The 16,379-nt window shown below is 43.5% G+C and overlaps 2 protein-coding genes across 5 annotated transcripts in view; one reads left to right on the top strand and one right to left on the bottom strand.

Annotated features, from left to right (window-relative positions):
* The first annotated feature begins 6,248 nt into the window (after window positions 1-6,248).
* On the top strand, window positions 6,249-9,036 carry selenom (selenoprotein M). The gene is made up of 5 exons (XM_053420277.1): window positions 6,249-6,455; window positions 7,158-7,193; window positions 7,410-7,444; window positions 7,550-7,628; window positions 8,324-9,036. The coding sequence occupies exons 1-5, from the start codon at window positions 6,357-6,359 to the stop codon at window positions 8,537-8,539; spliced, it is 465 nt and encodes a 154-aa protein (XP_053276252.1). The 5' UTR covers window positions 6,249-6,356; the 3' UTR covers window positions 8,540-9,036.
* Window positions 9,037-9,268: 232 nt separating this feature from the next.
* The window catches only part of smtnb (smoothelin b), a 47,900-nt gene continuing 40,789 nt past the window's right edge, over window positions 9,269-16,379 (bottom strand). For all 4 annotated transcript variants that reach the window (XM_053420272.1, XM_053420274.1, XM_053420276.1 and 1 more), the window contains 8 exons: window positions 15,035-15,214; window positions 14,841-14,903; window positions 14,673-14,754; window positions 14,405-14,581; window positions 14,185-14,311; window positions 13,861-14,012; window positions 12,056-12,233; window positions 9,269-10,975 (listed from right to left, as the gene is read on the bottom strand). In XM_053420272.1, the coding sequence (XP_053276247.1) occupies window positions 12,086-12,233; window positions 13,861-14,012; window positions 14,185-14,311; window positions 14,405-14,581; window positions 14,673-14,754; window positions 14,841-14,903; window positions 15,035-15,214 (929 nt within the window). In that variant the 3' untranslated portion in view covers window positions 9,269-10,975; window positions 12,056-12,085. The remainder of the gene's footprint in view (window positions 10,976-12,055; window positions 12,234-13,860; window positions 14,013-14,184; window positions 14,312-14,404; window positions 14,582-14,672; window positions 14,755-14,840; window positions 14,904-15,034; window positions 15,215-16,379) is intronic.

Here is a 16,379-nt window from a genome sequence, read left to right on the forward strand (position 1 = left end):
GTTAACAAGTTAGGGACAGAGAGACAACAGAGCTCTCTCACCATTATTTCTTATGACCTTGAAGAGACGGAGGCCATGACTTTCATGTGGAGCTGACAGCTGCCTCCATGCTTCACATGTGCTATGAAACACGCTCGGCTCTCCGGCCACCAATACGGTGGCTCGGCATAACGTCTTCCTGGGGTCCATATATAGCACTTAGCGTTTAGATTGTATGTGTGTGTGTGTGTGGACTGGGTTTGGCCACACATGGGTTTGTGTTGGTGCAAAATGAGCTGAGAGGGAGCTGAGTGAGACAGCCCATTCAGTGACAACACTGTCTCTCCGCAGAACGTCTCTAAATTGATCCTCTCACACTTCCCTCTGGCACTATCTATTTTTCCAAGCTTTAATCCGTCTCCTCTCTCTCTCTCTCTCATCGTCCCATTTCTATAATCCTCGCTCTCTCCCCATCTTCTCCCAGACTCTGTTGTTCCATCAAACCCACCTCCGCTGCACGCCAATTGAATCGCTCATCCCGCCTCCAGTGCAGTTTTCCCCTCTCCAGCATTTTTCCTTTCACGTTAAGCTGACCTCAAATTTTCTCCTCTCCTTGGCTCGGTTCTTCCCCCTGCGCTCTGAGGTGACACTCCTCCTCCTCATCCTCCGACATGCATTGTATTGTTTCCTTCAGCCAACCACCTCACAGCCACTGTCAATGACGTCAACGTGCCTCCATCACAACAACCAGACGTGGATCAGGATCGGCCACATAATATGCTGCCTCCGTGCTCAGTAACATGGAAGAAACGTGACAATTATATAGGATGTGAACATGAGAGCATCTTCAGTCCATGTATGAGTAAAATGCAATAGCTGTGAACAGGGAGATTCAGTGTGAAAGATTTTGTGAGCGTGATAACACATATTTATCTGCTGAATGCTGAAACCTAAGCAAAGTGCAGTTAAGTGGACAAAAGTGCATTTTTTTTAATATATGACTGAGCGAGAGCCAAAAATTAGCCTTTGCAGGAACAGTTAAAGCCAACAATCTCTTCTTATTCCTCTCACGTCCGCAGAGGACAGAGTGGACTGATTTGATAATAACCAGTGTGTCATGGTGTTTACATGCACCCTCCTGAGGGGTGAGAGCCAGGGAGGATGCAGTTTAACCCAAACAGCAGCAGACAGGAGCCAACCTTCTTGGATCCTGTGATGGAGGCGTTTAACAACACAGATTACTGAGACACATTCATATTTCACGTCTCATCTCTTTAGGGGAAGTCGTCCACAATCCTCAAACTGGATTTTCTTTCATCTCAAACCAACAGCTCTGCGCGGCTGCATTCTGTTGAGATTCCAGCCTCAGTGTTGATCACAGTCTATTCACCTCTTCCGTGTTTAATGTTCAAATTACAGCCCAGCAGAGTGTTGGTGTCCGAGGCCTCCAGGGCCATATGCCCCTGTGACAGGGATACTAATGATGACCCGGACAGAAATGACACTGCTTCCACAGCTGTAAACGGTTCCTCCAGGTCCCTCGTCTTCCTGATCAGGTCACAGCCGAGGCTAGGGGACGTTAAAATGATTCTGCTTTACAGTCTCAACATGTGCTGACAACCCACAGCGTAATGCCGGCGCTGCAACATTATGCAGCAAGTTGCCATTTCAGATTCTGTCAATTAACGATTACATAAATCGGCCAAACAGAAACATTCTCGGTGGCAAACAGTCACCCTGTGGTTATCAGATGCTAGAGCAGCATCTAGTTTAGCAATTAATTCCCATGCATACACACTGCACAGTGTCATCTAATGAAGCTAAACACTTTCAGTCCGACGTTGTCTGTAGAAAGCAGAAGTGAATTCAAAAACTGAATAGTCCACATGTTCCTTCCTGCCCTGTTACCGGTTTTTCACATCGAAATAGGACTTAAGAAATACCCACAATGATGTGCGCACGCCACAGAGCTGCCAGAAGTTGCAACAGCCGAAGAGGTTGTGACTCCAGCAATAACAGAGAAAACCTGTTTAGGGCAGTGAACATCAATGTTTCTGCAATTAAATAAAATAACAATTACAAGATTCAATTGGGAATTTAACTTAAAACGCTACGAGATGCTAAATCCTCTCTCTGTGCATCGATCATGCGACATTGCAATGAGCAGAGAATCTGAATACTGCCGAGCAAGGACATGTATGGCACCGTGAGGGTGAAGCTCTTGTGGTTATTTGTTCTGCACTGTATGTTAGATGACAGATTTACAGCATGAGCTGGTGAGCCTGGAGCCACCTCTGACAACCAAGGGGACGCTTTTTGCCTGGATGTGTCCTATGATATCTGACCCGGTCTGTTATGTAAACAGTGGCATACAAGCTGGGGCAGAAGACACCAGTATTTATTGAATACACGGTACATGTACATATCTATGCACTGGGACAGTAGGACCACAGCATATAAATGTATGACATATATATGGGCTCATTGCACTCCAGCTTCTTCAAGGACAATCATTTTATTCCTGGCTGGAAAAAGAGAGGATGAAGGTCATTTTCATCAGATATAATCTCATTGGTGACAAGCCAGGCTGTACGGGCATGTGGTTGTGTGTGTGTGTCGGTGTGTGTGTGTGTGTGTGTTTTTGTTCTAATGTGTGACTATGTGAATATGAATCATCAGTATGGTTTCTGGCAAAGACAAAAAGGTGAGAAACGTGTCTATCCTTCATCATGGTGGTTTCATGTTACAAACGAACACTGTAACACACTGTGTACAAACATCCCTGCTCGTGTAAACCCATCCACAGCAGGAGGATCATGTGTCAGGGATGTTTACAGCTGCTGCAACAACAGTAAACAACAACGTGATTTACCTTTCTGTCGGGTGTTGTGCTGAAGCTGTCACGATGATCGATGGGAGCTGTCCCGATTCACACACCGATAAACGCTAAGAATAACGCATGCGTGCAGCGGACGAGTGATCACCTTTACCTGGGCTGGTGGGTCAGGGCTGAGGATGTGAACAGCAGGTGGATCTGGTTTCTGCAGAGCTGGAGCTCGGTCAGCGCGGAGCCTCCGTGCACGATGGGGACTGTACCATTAACTGAAAACACGCACAACTTTCCTCTCCAGTCGCCTCCCAGTTGAAACCATCGGCATCCCAGCGCCTTCCTTCCTCCCTCTCTCTCTCTCTCCCTCCTTCCCCCCTCCCTTCCTTGCTCCCTGCCTTCCTCAGCGGGGAGATGTGACAGAGATCCGGGGCAGGTTGGTGCAGCAGAGAAGCAGGAGACAGATGCACCGGGCAGACGTTTACATCTCACTGGAACACCCTAACGTCTCCTGGTGCGTTCAAAGACACGGGCTGCAGTGGGTCCTTCGGATTGAACGCCGCGTCCAAAGCGCTTCCGTGAAGCGAGCAGCCGGGACTGACCGTGAGAGGCAGTGCTGAGGATTCCACTCAGCAGGCAGAGCTGGAACACATAGACCCCGCACACCTAGACACACCAACATGGCGGCCGTTCACTGCGATCAAAGAACAGATCAAAGCGCCACACTCCACCATTGTTTACATTTGTTTCCTCCACGATTTTATCAAATTATGTGTCTTCATCAAGCATAAGACTGGATGAATTAAACTGTAGATTTCAAAGTGAACAGCTGTTCTATGTGGTTTAAAGCTATGATGAAACACTACTGCCGCCAAGTGGTTAGTAGGGTGAAGTACGTGGTATAATTGGAGATCAGCTGCCAGGTTTAAATAGCCTCACCTTCTAATTACATAGAACACTTTAAATATTGTATACGTATATATAAATAAGAGTCACTACAAAGTCCTAATAAGGATAGCTGCATACCTGTATGTGCGTGTATATGTTGGTTATATTTGTATATTATTAAGTTAACATTAATTTATATGTATATTTAATATTTTAATAAAGCCTCTTATTTTCATTTGTACAGTTACAGAATATATATTACGTGGCAATTTATTTGTAATTAGTAAATTAAACCACTGGATTACAAAAATATAATAACATCTGAATACTTTTGTTTTACTATTGTTATTTATGCTGGCTATTGCGGATTACATGTAGATATAATCTGGGTTGATTGTATATTTATTTCTAATCTGATTATGTAATCCCAAGAACATGTATTCGGTCAAAACCAAACCCTGCCAACCGAAAATAAATAAATAAAAGCACCTGCATCTATTGAATAACCCTTTTTAATAACATTTACTTAGTACACAAATTAAATTTAGTCAACCATCCCACGGATGAATGACCGAGTGGGTTAACTACTGCCATAAATGCAAGTGGCCCGCTGAGCTCTCAGCTTCCTGGGCCTCTCTATGAAGTGACTGTTAATGATTCTTGTTTGAACGCCATAGAGCTCAGTGAAAGGTCAGAACACAAAGAGAAGCAAGCTGATCCAAAGGAGACACAAACAACCATAAAGAGACACAAAAAAACCTACTACCTTGTCATGTGTCTGGGGGTCCATTACTTAATGTAATATATTCTGATAAAAGCTGATTATTTATATCCCAGTTGTTATATTTTCAGGACACTTATAAATATCAAATGAAAAACATAGCAATTTACCACCTTTGTTGTTGTTTGACATCACTTTATGTCCAGAAGCTAAAGCACCTCTACACCGAGCCAGAGCATGTTGCCGTGGCAACACCCGAGGGCACCTCGTCACTCTCCATGACCTCTTTAATGCTTTCGGCCTTTATAAAACTAAACAGACAAAACTGTATCCCAGTGTGTGTGCCGCTCGCTGTGTATTACAGCAAATGTAATGAAAAAGAGGGTTTTCCTGAAGCTACTGGTGATACACAGAAGTAAATGAAACACTGCAGGATGCTGTGAATGTTTCCTGCACCGTGCACACACACCCTGTAGCTGACAGGTTTACAAAGAAAAGGAGCACCAGCTGCGACTGGAGTTCAGATCATAAATTAGTTATATTGATCCATTAGAAACAAGAAAACTACTAATTCTGATTCTAAGGATCTCTGCTCTCGACCCCAGAGGGGCATACAGGCAACAACTGGGTCAACACAAAAGAAGATCTATTAACTAATCTCAATATGCACATTGGAATAAATGAAGTAAGTGATGAAACTATACATTCACACTGTTCCCTTGAATGCATATCTGTAGTATATGTAGTGTACAATGACTGGAACAAACTATATATTTATAGTTAGTTTTTTATAATTTATAATCAAAAGTGAGACTTTTCTAGAACTGGTATATAATAAAGTGAGAGTATATAATATATAGAAAGCAAATAGTGAACAAATGCATAAACGCAACTTCCAAAGAAGCGGTTTTTATCCAATTACTGGTAAGAGGTAGCTTATAAGGTGAATTCGGGTGATCTGGGACATTGGGGAATGTGGGACACCTCAAGCTCCAGTCTGTTTATTTCCTGTTCATACAAAATTGAGTTGTCCTACTTCATCTAATATGATCGTTAATGTGGGACAGCATGCGTTGTCTCATATGGGACAGACATTTAGGTTCTCTCTAAATGGGGAAAATATACATCAAGGGACTTCCTGAAGTAAAAAAAAAGATAAACTAAAGAGATGTAGCATATGATGTGATAGCCCTTTAATAGACATTTTTAAATCAAATAATGGTTTCATTAAAATATGACTTTTACATGTATTATTTATATGAATTAGTGACATTTCTATGAATAATATACATTTTCTTATTGAGCTTGCTGTCCTTTTTGTATAAAGCTTTTGAAAAATTGGCAACATTGAACTTGACATTCATAGAACAGGGTGATTTAGGCTTTTTTTAAAAGTTTAATACAAGTGTCCCAGATTACAAAGGGACTTGTCCTAGATCATCAAACTCAGGCAGGCAATTTTCTTCATTAGCACAAAAAAGGACATTAAAACTGAGCCATGTCTCCTCTGAGTTTGATGCCTCTATTCTTTCTCCTGGTGTGGTTGGAAAACATCAATATGTTGATCTGATGTGTAAAACACAGATCGGAATGAGTCGCAGAATTCAAAACAATGCCCCACATTAAACATAATAACAGTTTTTCTTATTCGTATCATTCTTATTATTATAACATGAATAAGAACAATATATTTTGACATTTAACAACGATTAAATCTTTAAATTCTCTCTCTCTCTCTCTCTCTCTCTCCCCCCCCCCCGGGAGAAGTGTTTGACGTGGCGAGAGATCCGGACGTGACATAAGAGCGCATCACCTCTCCCCCTCCTCCTCCTGCTCCTCCTGCTCCTCCTCCTCTTGCTCCGTGCCCGTCACACATCCACAGGTCCTGGGTCGTGAAGAAAGACGTAAGAGACGTGGTGCAGGAGCTGAACCGAGCTCGAGATGACGTGGCTGCTCGTGTTGGCAACTCTCCTCCAGTTGTCCTCGGCCCATGGCGTGGATGTGAAGAAGCTGGACGGACTGGCTAAAGCGAGGGTGGAGGTACGTTCATCCTCCTTCCTATTTCCCTGAATACATGCAGGCAGGCTGGGACACATGCACAGTGAGGCCTGGCACAGGTTTACATCGATCGTGCGAATCATGCGTGTTTTTCCCCCTTAAATGTTTGTGTTGGGCGCATGCTTCAGTGCCTCTAATGTGGAAGCGGATGGTGCTGTGGTAACCTTAGTGCTTCTCCGTCTGAATATGCCACACAGCACAAATTCCAGTCTTATTGTGATTATTATATTAAACAAATGTCTATAAACTGGTGTGGTGTCTATTCAAGGTGTAAAATTCGCTCTGGTGGGTTTTTAGGAGGTTGCACAAAAGTTTCTGAAACTCAACCCCTCTTTTTTTGGTGAGAAAGCATGCAGTGGTCCCTCAGGGTGTCACCCAGTCACCAACATGCCAGCATCACTGACAAGGGAAAGACATGCTATCTGCTGCCTTTGTAGTGTTCATGAAAACCTGCCACTCTACACCTAAGGCTCAAATTCCTGCATAAATGTATTAGGCCTGCTCTATCCTGAGCACGGTGCAAACATGAGTTTAATCCAAATGAGCTGCTATAAAGGGGAAAATGCTGATGGACAGATCCCAGAAGCCACAACATGTCGGTTCAATAATCATTTTCTTACTTCAGGTGATGCCTTATTTTCTAAATATGACTCACGGGTGTAATGATGTCTTTTCTCTCTGCAGTCATGTGGTGGATGACAGCTGAACCGGCTCAGGGAGGTAAGTTCCCCTGTGTTATGTCACCAACAGGAACAAACAGAAAACAGCCAGTGTCGGATGCAGCCTGAAGCTTAATCCCCGTCTCTCAAAGTGTTTGCTGTCAGAGAGACATTTTTACATCTCGTGTTTCACATAATCCCAGACAGATCTGCCACTGAAACCAGCCCTGAGTGAAACAACCCTTAATCTCTCCCCCCCCCCCCTCTCTGTCTGCAGGTCAAAGCCTTTGTGAACCAGGATATTCCTCTTTAGTATCCTTCCATTCATCGCTGCTACTTGGTCTTAAATGTCTGTTGATTGAATGGTTATCCAGCATTTTTTGTCTGTGGGCCCATCCTTGACCATGACCCTCTCAGCCATAACCTGGTGATGAAGCACATTCCTGGGGCCGACCCTGAGCTTGTCCTCCTGAACCACTACTTTGAAGAGCTGGATGTAAGTGTTGTTTACATTTTTGTTGTATTTAGAAGAAAACCCCTGTGTTAAAATGTAAACTATTGTTTCTATGAAATCATATTTTTTTGGAGGGGTTATAGGTTTTGCAGAAACTTGATTATTTTCCACAAATGAAATAAGATAAGACTATTGTATCAGAATATTGAACTAAAAGAAGAATAATGTAATTTCAAAGCTGAATTAATCCACCTGACCTGGAGGCAGAAAATGATCCACATGTGCCATCACCTCTATTAATGGTCAAAATGCTTGAATGTCTCTTTTCAGATAAGAGTTTTCATCTAGAGGCATACTATTCACTATTGTTTAGCTCTGGTTTGGTCTTAAACAGTTCCTGGAGGAAATATCTGGCTCTGTAGTTGATGAGAGTAGTTGAGAGTGAACCAGAACAGAAAGCTAAAAGACACTAAAGCGCTCTGCAGAGCTGAGAGGATGTAGCATCATGTGGTGATTTATCGTGAGTTCATCAACAACATCCCACAACTTTTACATTAAAATGTTTATTTTATTTAATCTTTAATATACAATCTCATTTTATACTCCTTATTAGAGGAATTCACAATCACATGATGCACTGACACCATGTTTATTGTACTATATATGTTCATGCAGCACTAACGGTGACAAAAAGTTCATTTACAGCGGACTTATCATTCTCCCGGTTTCCTCCACAGCGGATCGCCCTCTCCGACATGACCCGCTCCGAGATTAACGAGCTGCTGGTGGAACTGGGATTCTACAAGAAGGCTCAACCCGAGGACGAGGTGCCGGAGGAGTTTCGCTTCTCCCCCGCCAAAGACAGCCCGTTCAAAGAGGAGCAGGCTGATAAACCCGCCACTGAGAACGCCTCCTCAGAGAGCAACACAAAAGTCGAGCACACTGACCTATAACCCATCCTGAGTGACCAAAAGTAGGAATGTAACAGAACCACTCTTCCCCAGATCTGCTCCACGATCAGTTGGTCACCGCAGAAATGTTTCACTTGTGAAGGCAGTGGCCAGCGGATCATGGATCAGCCCTCGGGGAAGGACACAATCTTAGCATCAGCAAAAGGCCTTTAAAGGTCCACAGTCTGAATTTGCACATATTGTTCTTGCTGTGTCTGTAGTGATAGAAACACCACAGACGCTTAGTGAGTTACTCTCCACACAGACTGGAAGTGTGCTTGTTATGTTTAGTTTTTTGTTCATTGTGTTTCATCTCTCTCGAGTTCTCTTGTGTGTTTGATTGCTTCCGACCCGCCGTGAAACTGAATGAAGCTTCAGGCTGAAAATTGTCAGTGGCCTGAGGTTGATGCTACATGTTCAGGTGGGTTGGACCGATGCACACAAGAGGATTCTAATAAAGGTTGGCAAAAGAAGAAAATAAAGAAATGTGAGAAAAATAATCATCTCTGGGGTTTTTTGTGGACGGTGTATATTTCTAAAGGTTCTCAATTTCTGATAGGTATGAATACAGATGTGACACTTCATTGGAATAAATAGGTGTGGGGAAACTTAAATATTTTACAAGCCAATTCATCTATTTTTTATACAGCAGAAAGCTGAGGCCAGTCCGAGGCGGGAAAGGTTGTCAGCCTATTTAACGAGATATTCAGAGCAATAATCCCCCACAAACACTTTAATTTCTCAAATTGGTTTAATCGTTCATTCACATTTAACTGTAGTGCACAGAAACATGAAATTATAAAGTGTTGAAGCTCTTTATATACAACGCTCACTGCTCGGTGGTAGGTCATTTTTTTTTTCAGTTGGAAAAAACCCATTTCTTTAAATCTACTGAAATAAAATTGAACCAAAATCAACTATGAAACCAAATTTCTTCTCAAAAAGGAACATTTATTTTACAAGCAGATTAAAAATCCTTGGCTTCAGGTCGTGAAAAGTTCAGTACTCGTGTTGAAATTGAAAGCCGGCTTTCATCAGGCCTGTGAACCAAAAAGTGACGCCAATATAGTTTCACAAAACATGGTCATAGCTTCAGATTACTGTCCTCACTTAAAACCATTTATTTAAAGTGAAATGTACACACTAACAAACATTTTAAAATGATATATATATAAAAAAAATCTATCCAAGCATAAATAAGGAGCCCTCTGAACGAGCTGAGTGTGAATGTGTTGGGTTAAGTGTGGCAGTGATGCTGGTAGATGATGGAAACGACAGTTCCACACGCTGCCAGCCGAGCAGAATGAAACATCGAGTAACAGTTCAGTTCTATGATATCAGCTTGAAACCCACTCCTACCGTCTTCTTCAATTAAATTAAATAAACATGTTGAACTGCGAGTATTTAGAATCTGATGATGGTACAGTACAGGAGGGACGAAATGTTCAAAAAACCTAAACACGTTCTCAGTAGCACTACAGAGTTCAGAAATGTACGAAAACTCGGCACTGAACTCAAACACAACAGCAAGACAATGTTGGATCCGTTAGAACAAAGAAGAGAAAACACCCCGGTGCTCATGCATTAAATAGTTCTATGATAATTGGTTATGGCAACGTAAGAATAATAACAATAATTAAAATACTTCAAGCAACCAGACTTTGGTCAAAGTTTAAAAGTACCAAAATGAAAACCAAATAATGCATTGTATCTTGGACTGGGTGTATTTTTCTTCTTCAGTGGAATAACAAACAGCAATGCTAACAAATGACCAATATAACAAAAGTGTAGCAGAGAAACATGTCACTTAAAATAATTTAAATGGTAAATGTTAAAAATATATAATAAATATTACATATTATATATACTGTAAATATATATATATAATATGAAATATTCTTTTTTCTCTTGGTGTTTTAAAGTACACTAGCGTAGTGACACCGCTACTGTATGTTAAATATCACCTGACACAAAGGTGTGTTTCAGTACAAAAGGTTTTCAACATTTTAAAGCTTTAAAAGGTTGTCGTCTAACTCATAAAAACCTTAGCGCCCTCTAGTGTGAGGGAGGTGTGTCCAGAGGGGAACAGAAAGATTGAATACACGTCACCTCTGCCAACATAGATAAACCGACACACAAAAACACTCAAACACACACACACACACACGTATTTACACACACACATTATCCCCAACTTGTCCAATTGGAGATGTACAAACTCTGTGACCCAGCCCAGAGTGGAGACGGCCATCAGGTGGGGGGGGCACAGCACTCGCTCAAGGAACACAGAGGTCACAGGGCCGACCCATGGACATCTCGTATCTGCGCAGGTGGTTGACCAGAGACTGAACGTAGGTGAAGACGCACTTGGAGTCGGGTTTGTTGCCCATGATCATCATGTCCTCCACTTCCAGCAGAGGCATGCAGTTGACCCATGTCCTGAGGAAGAGGGACACGAGACAGTGAGTGTGAGACAGGGGAGTAGAACAGAGGGGAGAGGACCACAGATGGAGGAGGGAGAGGGACACACATTTCTAAAACACCATGGTTTTGTCAAAAAAAAACACAAACGTACACACAAGCACACAAACACTCACCCTATTAATGTTCACATTTTTTACAATCCTTTTGTTTACATTAAACCCCAGAGCGCACAGTCTATAAATTCTGTATATAAAAAAAATGGGAATGAAATGGAAACAAGTGTTTAAGTAAATAAACAATTAAAGTAAATAAAATACTTTTTGTGTTTATTGTTTTTGTCGGTTCTTTGGTGAGTTACACAAAGTCATGTCGTGTTGTTATCAAAATTAAATATTGAAAGTGGAAAGCTCTAAAACGTTTTAGGAATAAATATCACCGTCACTGTGTATTTCAATGAACCCATTAAAGGACAAAGACCTCACATGTGATTCCCACAGAGGGTGACCACAGGGTGGCGTTATCTCCCTACACTGTAAACAGTCCGTGACAGTCTACACAAACCAAGAGACCAGTGACAGAAACCACTCAAGGTCAAAGGCCAAGCATGAGAAAAGAAATGTCAACAATATAAAATCGGTGTTGTTATTCGAGGAAATAGGTCATTGCGCACTTTAGCGTTCTTTAAAAGGCTTTACGAGCCGAGAGCATAAACACCTGTGACCTCACTCTTGTTAAAAAAGGACAATATTCCATCCTCTGCTTTGTTTCTTAAGTCGTGTGGTTGAAACACAGTGATACGGCAGATCCTTTTAAAGTGCTGAGCTGCAGATGCTCCTGGCTCTCGTCCTGGCTGGGCCGAAATGCACACACACATGCACACAGACACACAAACATACCATGTTTGGTACTTTAAAGGCCAGGGGCTTCAGAGTAACATGAAGGATCAAATATTCAAAATCAACCAATAAATTGGTCTTTTGAAACTACTACGTTTGACATACATCGCCTCTCACACACACACACACACACTCTCTCGCACACTTCGTCTGTCAGAACCAGAGTGAGGTTCCGCAGCACATTCGTCCCCTCTCTCACCATGGGTTCAGTTTTAGGCGGGGTGCGACTCTAGGATGAGTTTTTGGTTTTAACCAGGCCCTTCGTCACCAGACCTCTGTAGAACTCCTGCAGGTACGTGTACACACATTTCCAATCCGGCTCTCGCATCTTCACCATGTCGTCCACATCCAACAGCTGAGGACAGTCCACTAGTTTCCTGCGCCCACGCCCGGGAGGGGTGAGATAAAAAAGGGGGAGGGTGGAGGATGGAGAGAGGAGAGAGGAAGGAAAGGAAGACACAAACAGAGAGACACAAAGAAGAGGACAGGAGGGATCAAGATAGAAGTACAGATAAAAGAGACAAAAGGAACAGGAGAGAGATAGTGGACAAAGTGTAGGAAAATAAAGAAAGAAAGGAAGGAAAGAAGGAAGGAGGAGCAGAGAAAAACAACAGATAAAGCAGTGAGCAGCCAAATGTAAAAAGTTCATGGTGAGACGACAGAGGGAGAGAGAAAGGACACAAAAAGAAACAATGACATTACATTCTCTGTGTTCACAAATATATCCATGAGTTGACATGCTTCATGAACATCGTCTATACAGTACGTGGCACAAACACAGTCATACACACACACACAAGTCAAAACAAAAAGTTAAACGAGCGCCAGGCGATGCTCATTCAGCCTTTTTGTTTGTTGTTGTTTTTTTCTGTGCTGGAGGACAAGAGACAATTTCAATACAACTACGCTGAAGATCCAACGAAAAAAACAACAAGTTTTCTGCATTTAAACACAAGATTCAACAACCCTATGGTGACTCTAAAGAAACACACTGGTGCAGAGGATGGAGTGTCTGTGAACGAGTGTGTGTGTGTGTGTGTGTGCGTTGGGATTCCAGATAACAGCAAACTGTTGCAGGGTCGGGGGAGGTGAGTGATGTGAGAGTGCAACAACACAAATGTGGGCAAACAGGGGCTGTGGTTGGGTGACGGTCCAGTGATGAGAACATAAATCACAACTAATAACACCAGCATGGGCGTCATCCTACTGGGAGCAAGTGAACACACAAACAGTGTGAGTGGTGGTGGGGGAGGGGGGGGCATCACAAGTGAGAATGCCGTGATGCAGGAGGGATGACAACGAGAAGAGAAGAGTAGAGTAGAGATATTAGGAATAAAGAAAAGAGGGATGGAGCGACAGCTCTTCCGTGGTTATAACCTGGTGGTTGTTTGAGGGATGGTTTTTGCTCATGGGTCTCTGGTTTAGAGCAGACGTGGACAGATGGCGAGTGGAGGTTTAGAGGTGGAGTTATTAGTGTGGTAATGAGGCCCACTCAGCCTCTCGGGGCATGTGATACACCTGCGAGACACCTGGGAGACAGAGTTAACCCACAGACATGAGTCGAGGAGCGTCCACGTGGTTCCGGGTTCGTCTCTGAACGTCTAGCTCAAGTAAAAGTTGGTATAGAGGAACATTGAGTAAAAGCTATTTGTGGATTTTAAAGAGAAATGAAAGAATGATGGGAAATTCTGCACAGCACAATGAAAACCACCATAAAAACTGGCTTGGACTGTTTTTGTTGAGTTTCATTGTGCGTTCACACCACGACAGCCCTGTTGGACAATAACGTTGATATCTTCAATCCATGGAGGAAAAACGAAGCCGGCACGAGCTTCTTTCTCTGCATATTCTTCAAAAAATGTCCCCGCTCTTCTCCACAAAAATTAAGTCGGTTTCCCCAACAAAATCCGCTGCGGCTCTCATTTGCAGTAAAAACTGAACATCCAAAACTCTCTGGTTAGTGCACATGTGACGGGAACAAACACGTCTGTAAACCGTACTCACTCTGCAGCGTCGAAGGCCACCTCAAAGTTTTGCCTGCGGTTGCTGGGGCTCAGCGAGTCGTAGTCAAAGGCATCGGGGAAGAAATTGTGCACGAGGGCACAGAACGCCATGCCGTTACTCCAGCTGGATGAAAAGTTCTGAATATTCACGTGCTGAGGGAGAAGACATACAGAATGGACAAGACGGCGTTGATAGATCAGTAATGGAAACATTTACAAAGCAGGAAAACATTATCTCATCTTCTTCAGGCTCAGCTCCGGCGTCGTTGGCTGACATCAACAAAAAGCCCAACACGCGGCCGGTTGCTGTGGGGAGATGGCTAACCTCATATGAGCGCGTCTTGGCACGGCACCAGTCGAGCAGCATCTGCTTGATGGAGTTTGCGTTGGGCACACCGAAGCTGGTGGAACGCTGCACCTTGTTTACCTTGGCGATCGCCTGGTTTCCCGGACTGTAAGAAAAGTCAGGTCTGTGTTAATATTTACATGCTTTGATCTGCTCCTTTTCCTTTCCTTGGTATCGCTACCTCTCTGTTTATCCTTACCCGCCTCCCTCCTTCTCCAGCTTCTCTATCATGGCTTTGCGGGCCTGCATGGCAGAAGTCTTGGGCAGAGTCTGTGCCCTCATCAGCTCCTTGCGTTTCTCCGCCTGCCGTCGCTCCACGGCGGCCAAACCGCCGCTGCCGCTCCGAGCCGATGTGTCATCCTCGCGGTCGAAGACACTGAGAGGAGGTCATGAACAACAATTGAATTTGTGAAGGTGCTTGCATTTTACATTTTGAGCAATTATGTCGCTGATGTTTCGAGACCCACCTGCCCACTTTTTTGCTTGTGTTAGAGGAGGAAGAGGAAGAGGAAGACGAGAAGCTGTATGATTTTGACTGGACCGTCCCTCCTGAGATGAAGACAGATTGTGTCACGATAAATAAACACACGATAACATGAGATGATTATATGAACCAAAATGAAGGAATGACTCACTGTCTGTTTTCTGCACATAACTGGCCTCCATGACAGTGCTGCGAGACAACCTGCTCCCATCATCTGACACACACACACAAGGTTGGAGTCATTTTAACATTATCATTGTATTTTTACTTTACATTCTGTCTGTTTTCTCTCCCACATTGTTCAACTGTGACTTGGGAGGATGAAGAAATGAAAGAACAAAGTACCAGACTGGGCAAAGCGGTTCGTCTTGGTGACTTGACTCAGAGTGGAGCCATCTGCAGACTTCTCCACCTTCCTCATCACCATCTCTCCTGCTCCGACCCCGGCGCGACCTTTCTGTGAACGCTCCTCTCTCTGCTGCCGGAGGTCTTGCAGACGGGTCTCGCGCTCCTTCTCTCTTTGGTCTGAGGTGGAGGAGAAAAAAAGAGGTTAGAGGCGAGGAGGGATGGACGTTTGGATGGGAAAGTGGAGCGATGATGTCAGTGGAAAAAGAAGAGGAGGAGGAGGACACGAGGTCCTAAACAAACTGACAGCACCTCCACTGACTGCCACAAAGATGGATTCAAACAGGGCTGCCAAACTTGAGGCGATACATTTCAGGATTCTTTCCACAGTACTGTAAAATTTGTCAGAACTCACAATCACAAAAGAAAAACACACAAACACACACACACAGACAGAGGTGGGAGACTCACTGCTGAGCCAAAGCTTTCAAGTGATGTGTAACGCACAAACAACACGGATCAAGTTCATGTTGAGCTAGGCCCAGAATGACTTCACTCAAGTCACATTCACACAATACTACTATGTGCTGCACTTTTTCTATCACGCTGGTGCACCTGACGGGAAAATTTGGATTTCAATGGGCTACAGCCTGGAGTAGCCGGGGATCGAACCACCTACTGGTTAGTGGAGGACCCTCTCTACCTCCTGAGCAACAGCAGCCTCTGTATTACACTATATCCAACAGTACTCTTCTATACCATACTGTACTTTATTGAAGTATACTGTACAATACCATACTGTACTTTATTGTAGCGTACTGTACTTTATTGTAGCATACTGTACAATACCATACTGTACTATACTACACCAAACTATACTATATTATACTACACTATACTACAAACAGCGTAGCCTCAGATCTGGGACTCGGGAGGTTTAACTGTCAGCTCAGTGCAGACAGCTGGTGAAACCACGTGGCGAGTTCTCACTGCAAGACGTCAACACACTCAACGTGGTAGAGTTGAGTGTGTTGACGTCAGTTGAGGCACACTGATGAACAGGATTCATGCACATTCAACAAAACATGTCAAACACATCACCCACTGCAGAGATACACGGAGTACAAATGCTAGTGGTCTGACAGGGACAGGATGGTGCTCATCAAAAGTCAAAACGCAGGCAAGTATCAGTAGTCTATGCACACCGCACACCAACTTGCCCTACCTATTTCCTCCTGAGTGCATCCCAGCATGGCCTCTGAGGGCAGAATGGGTCGTTTAAATTTGGTCAAATAAAACAGATTAAAAAAGGCATGTGGTTGGTGTCAGATATCTTTGTTTCTTT

Source organism: Pleuronectes platessa, chromosome 4 (genome assembly GCF_947347685.1).
Source record: "Pleuronectes platessa chromosome 4, fPlePla1.1, whole genome shotgun sequence".
Lineage (NCBI taxonomy): Eukaryota > Metazoa > Chordata > Actinopteri > Pleuronectiformes > Pleuronectidae > Pleuronectes > Pleuronectes platessa.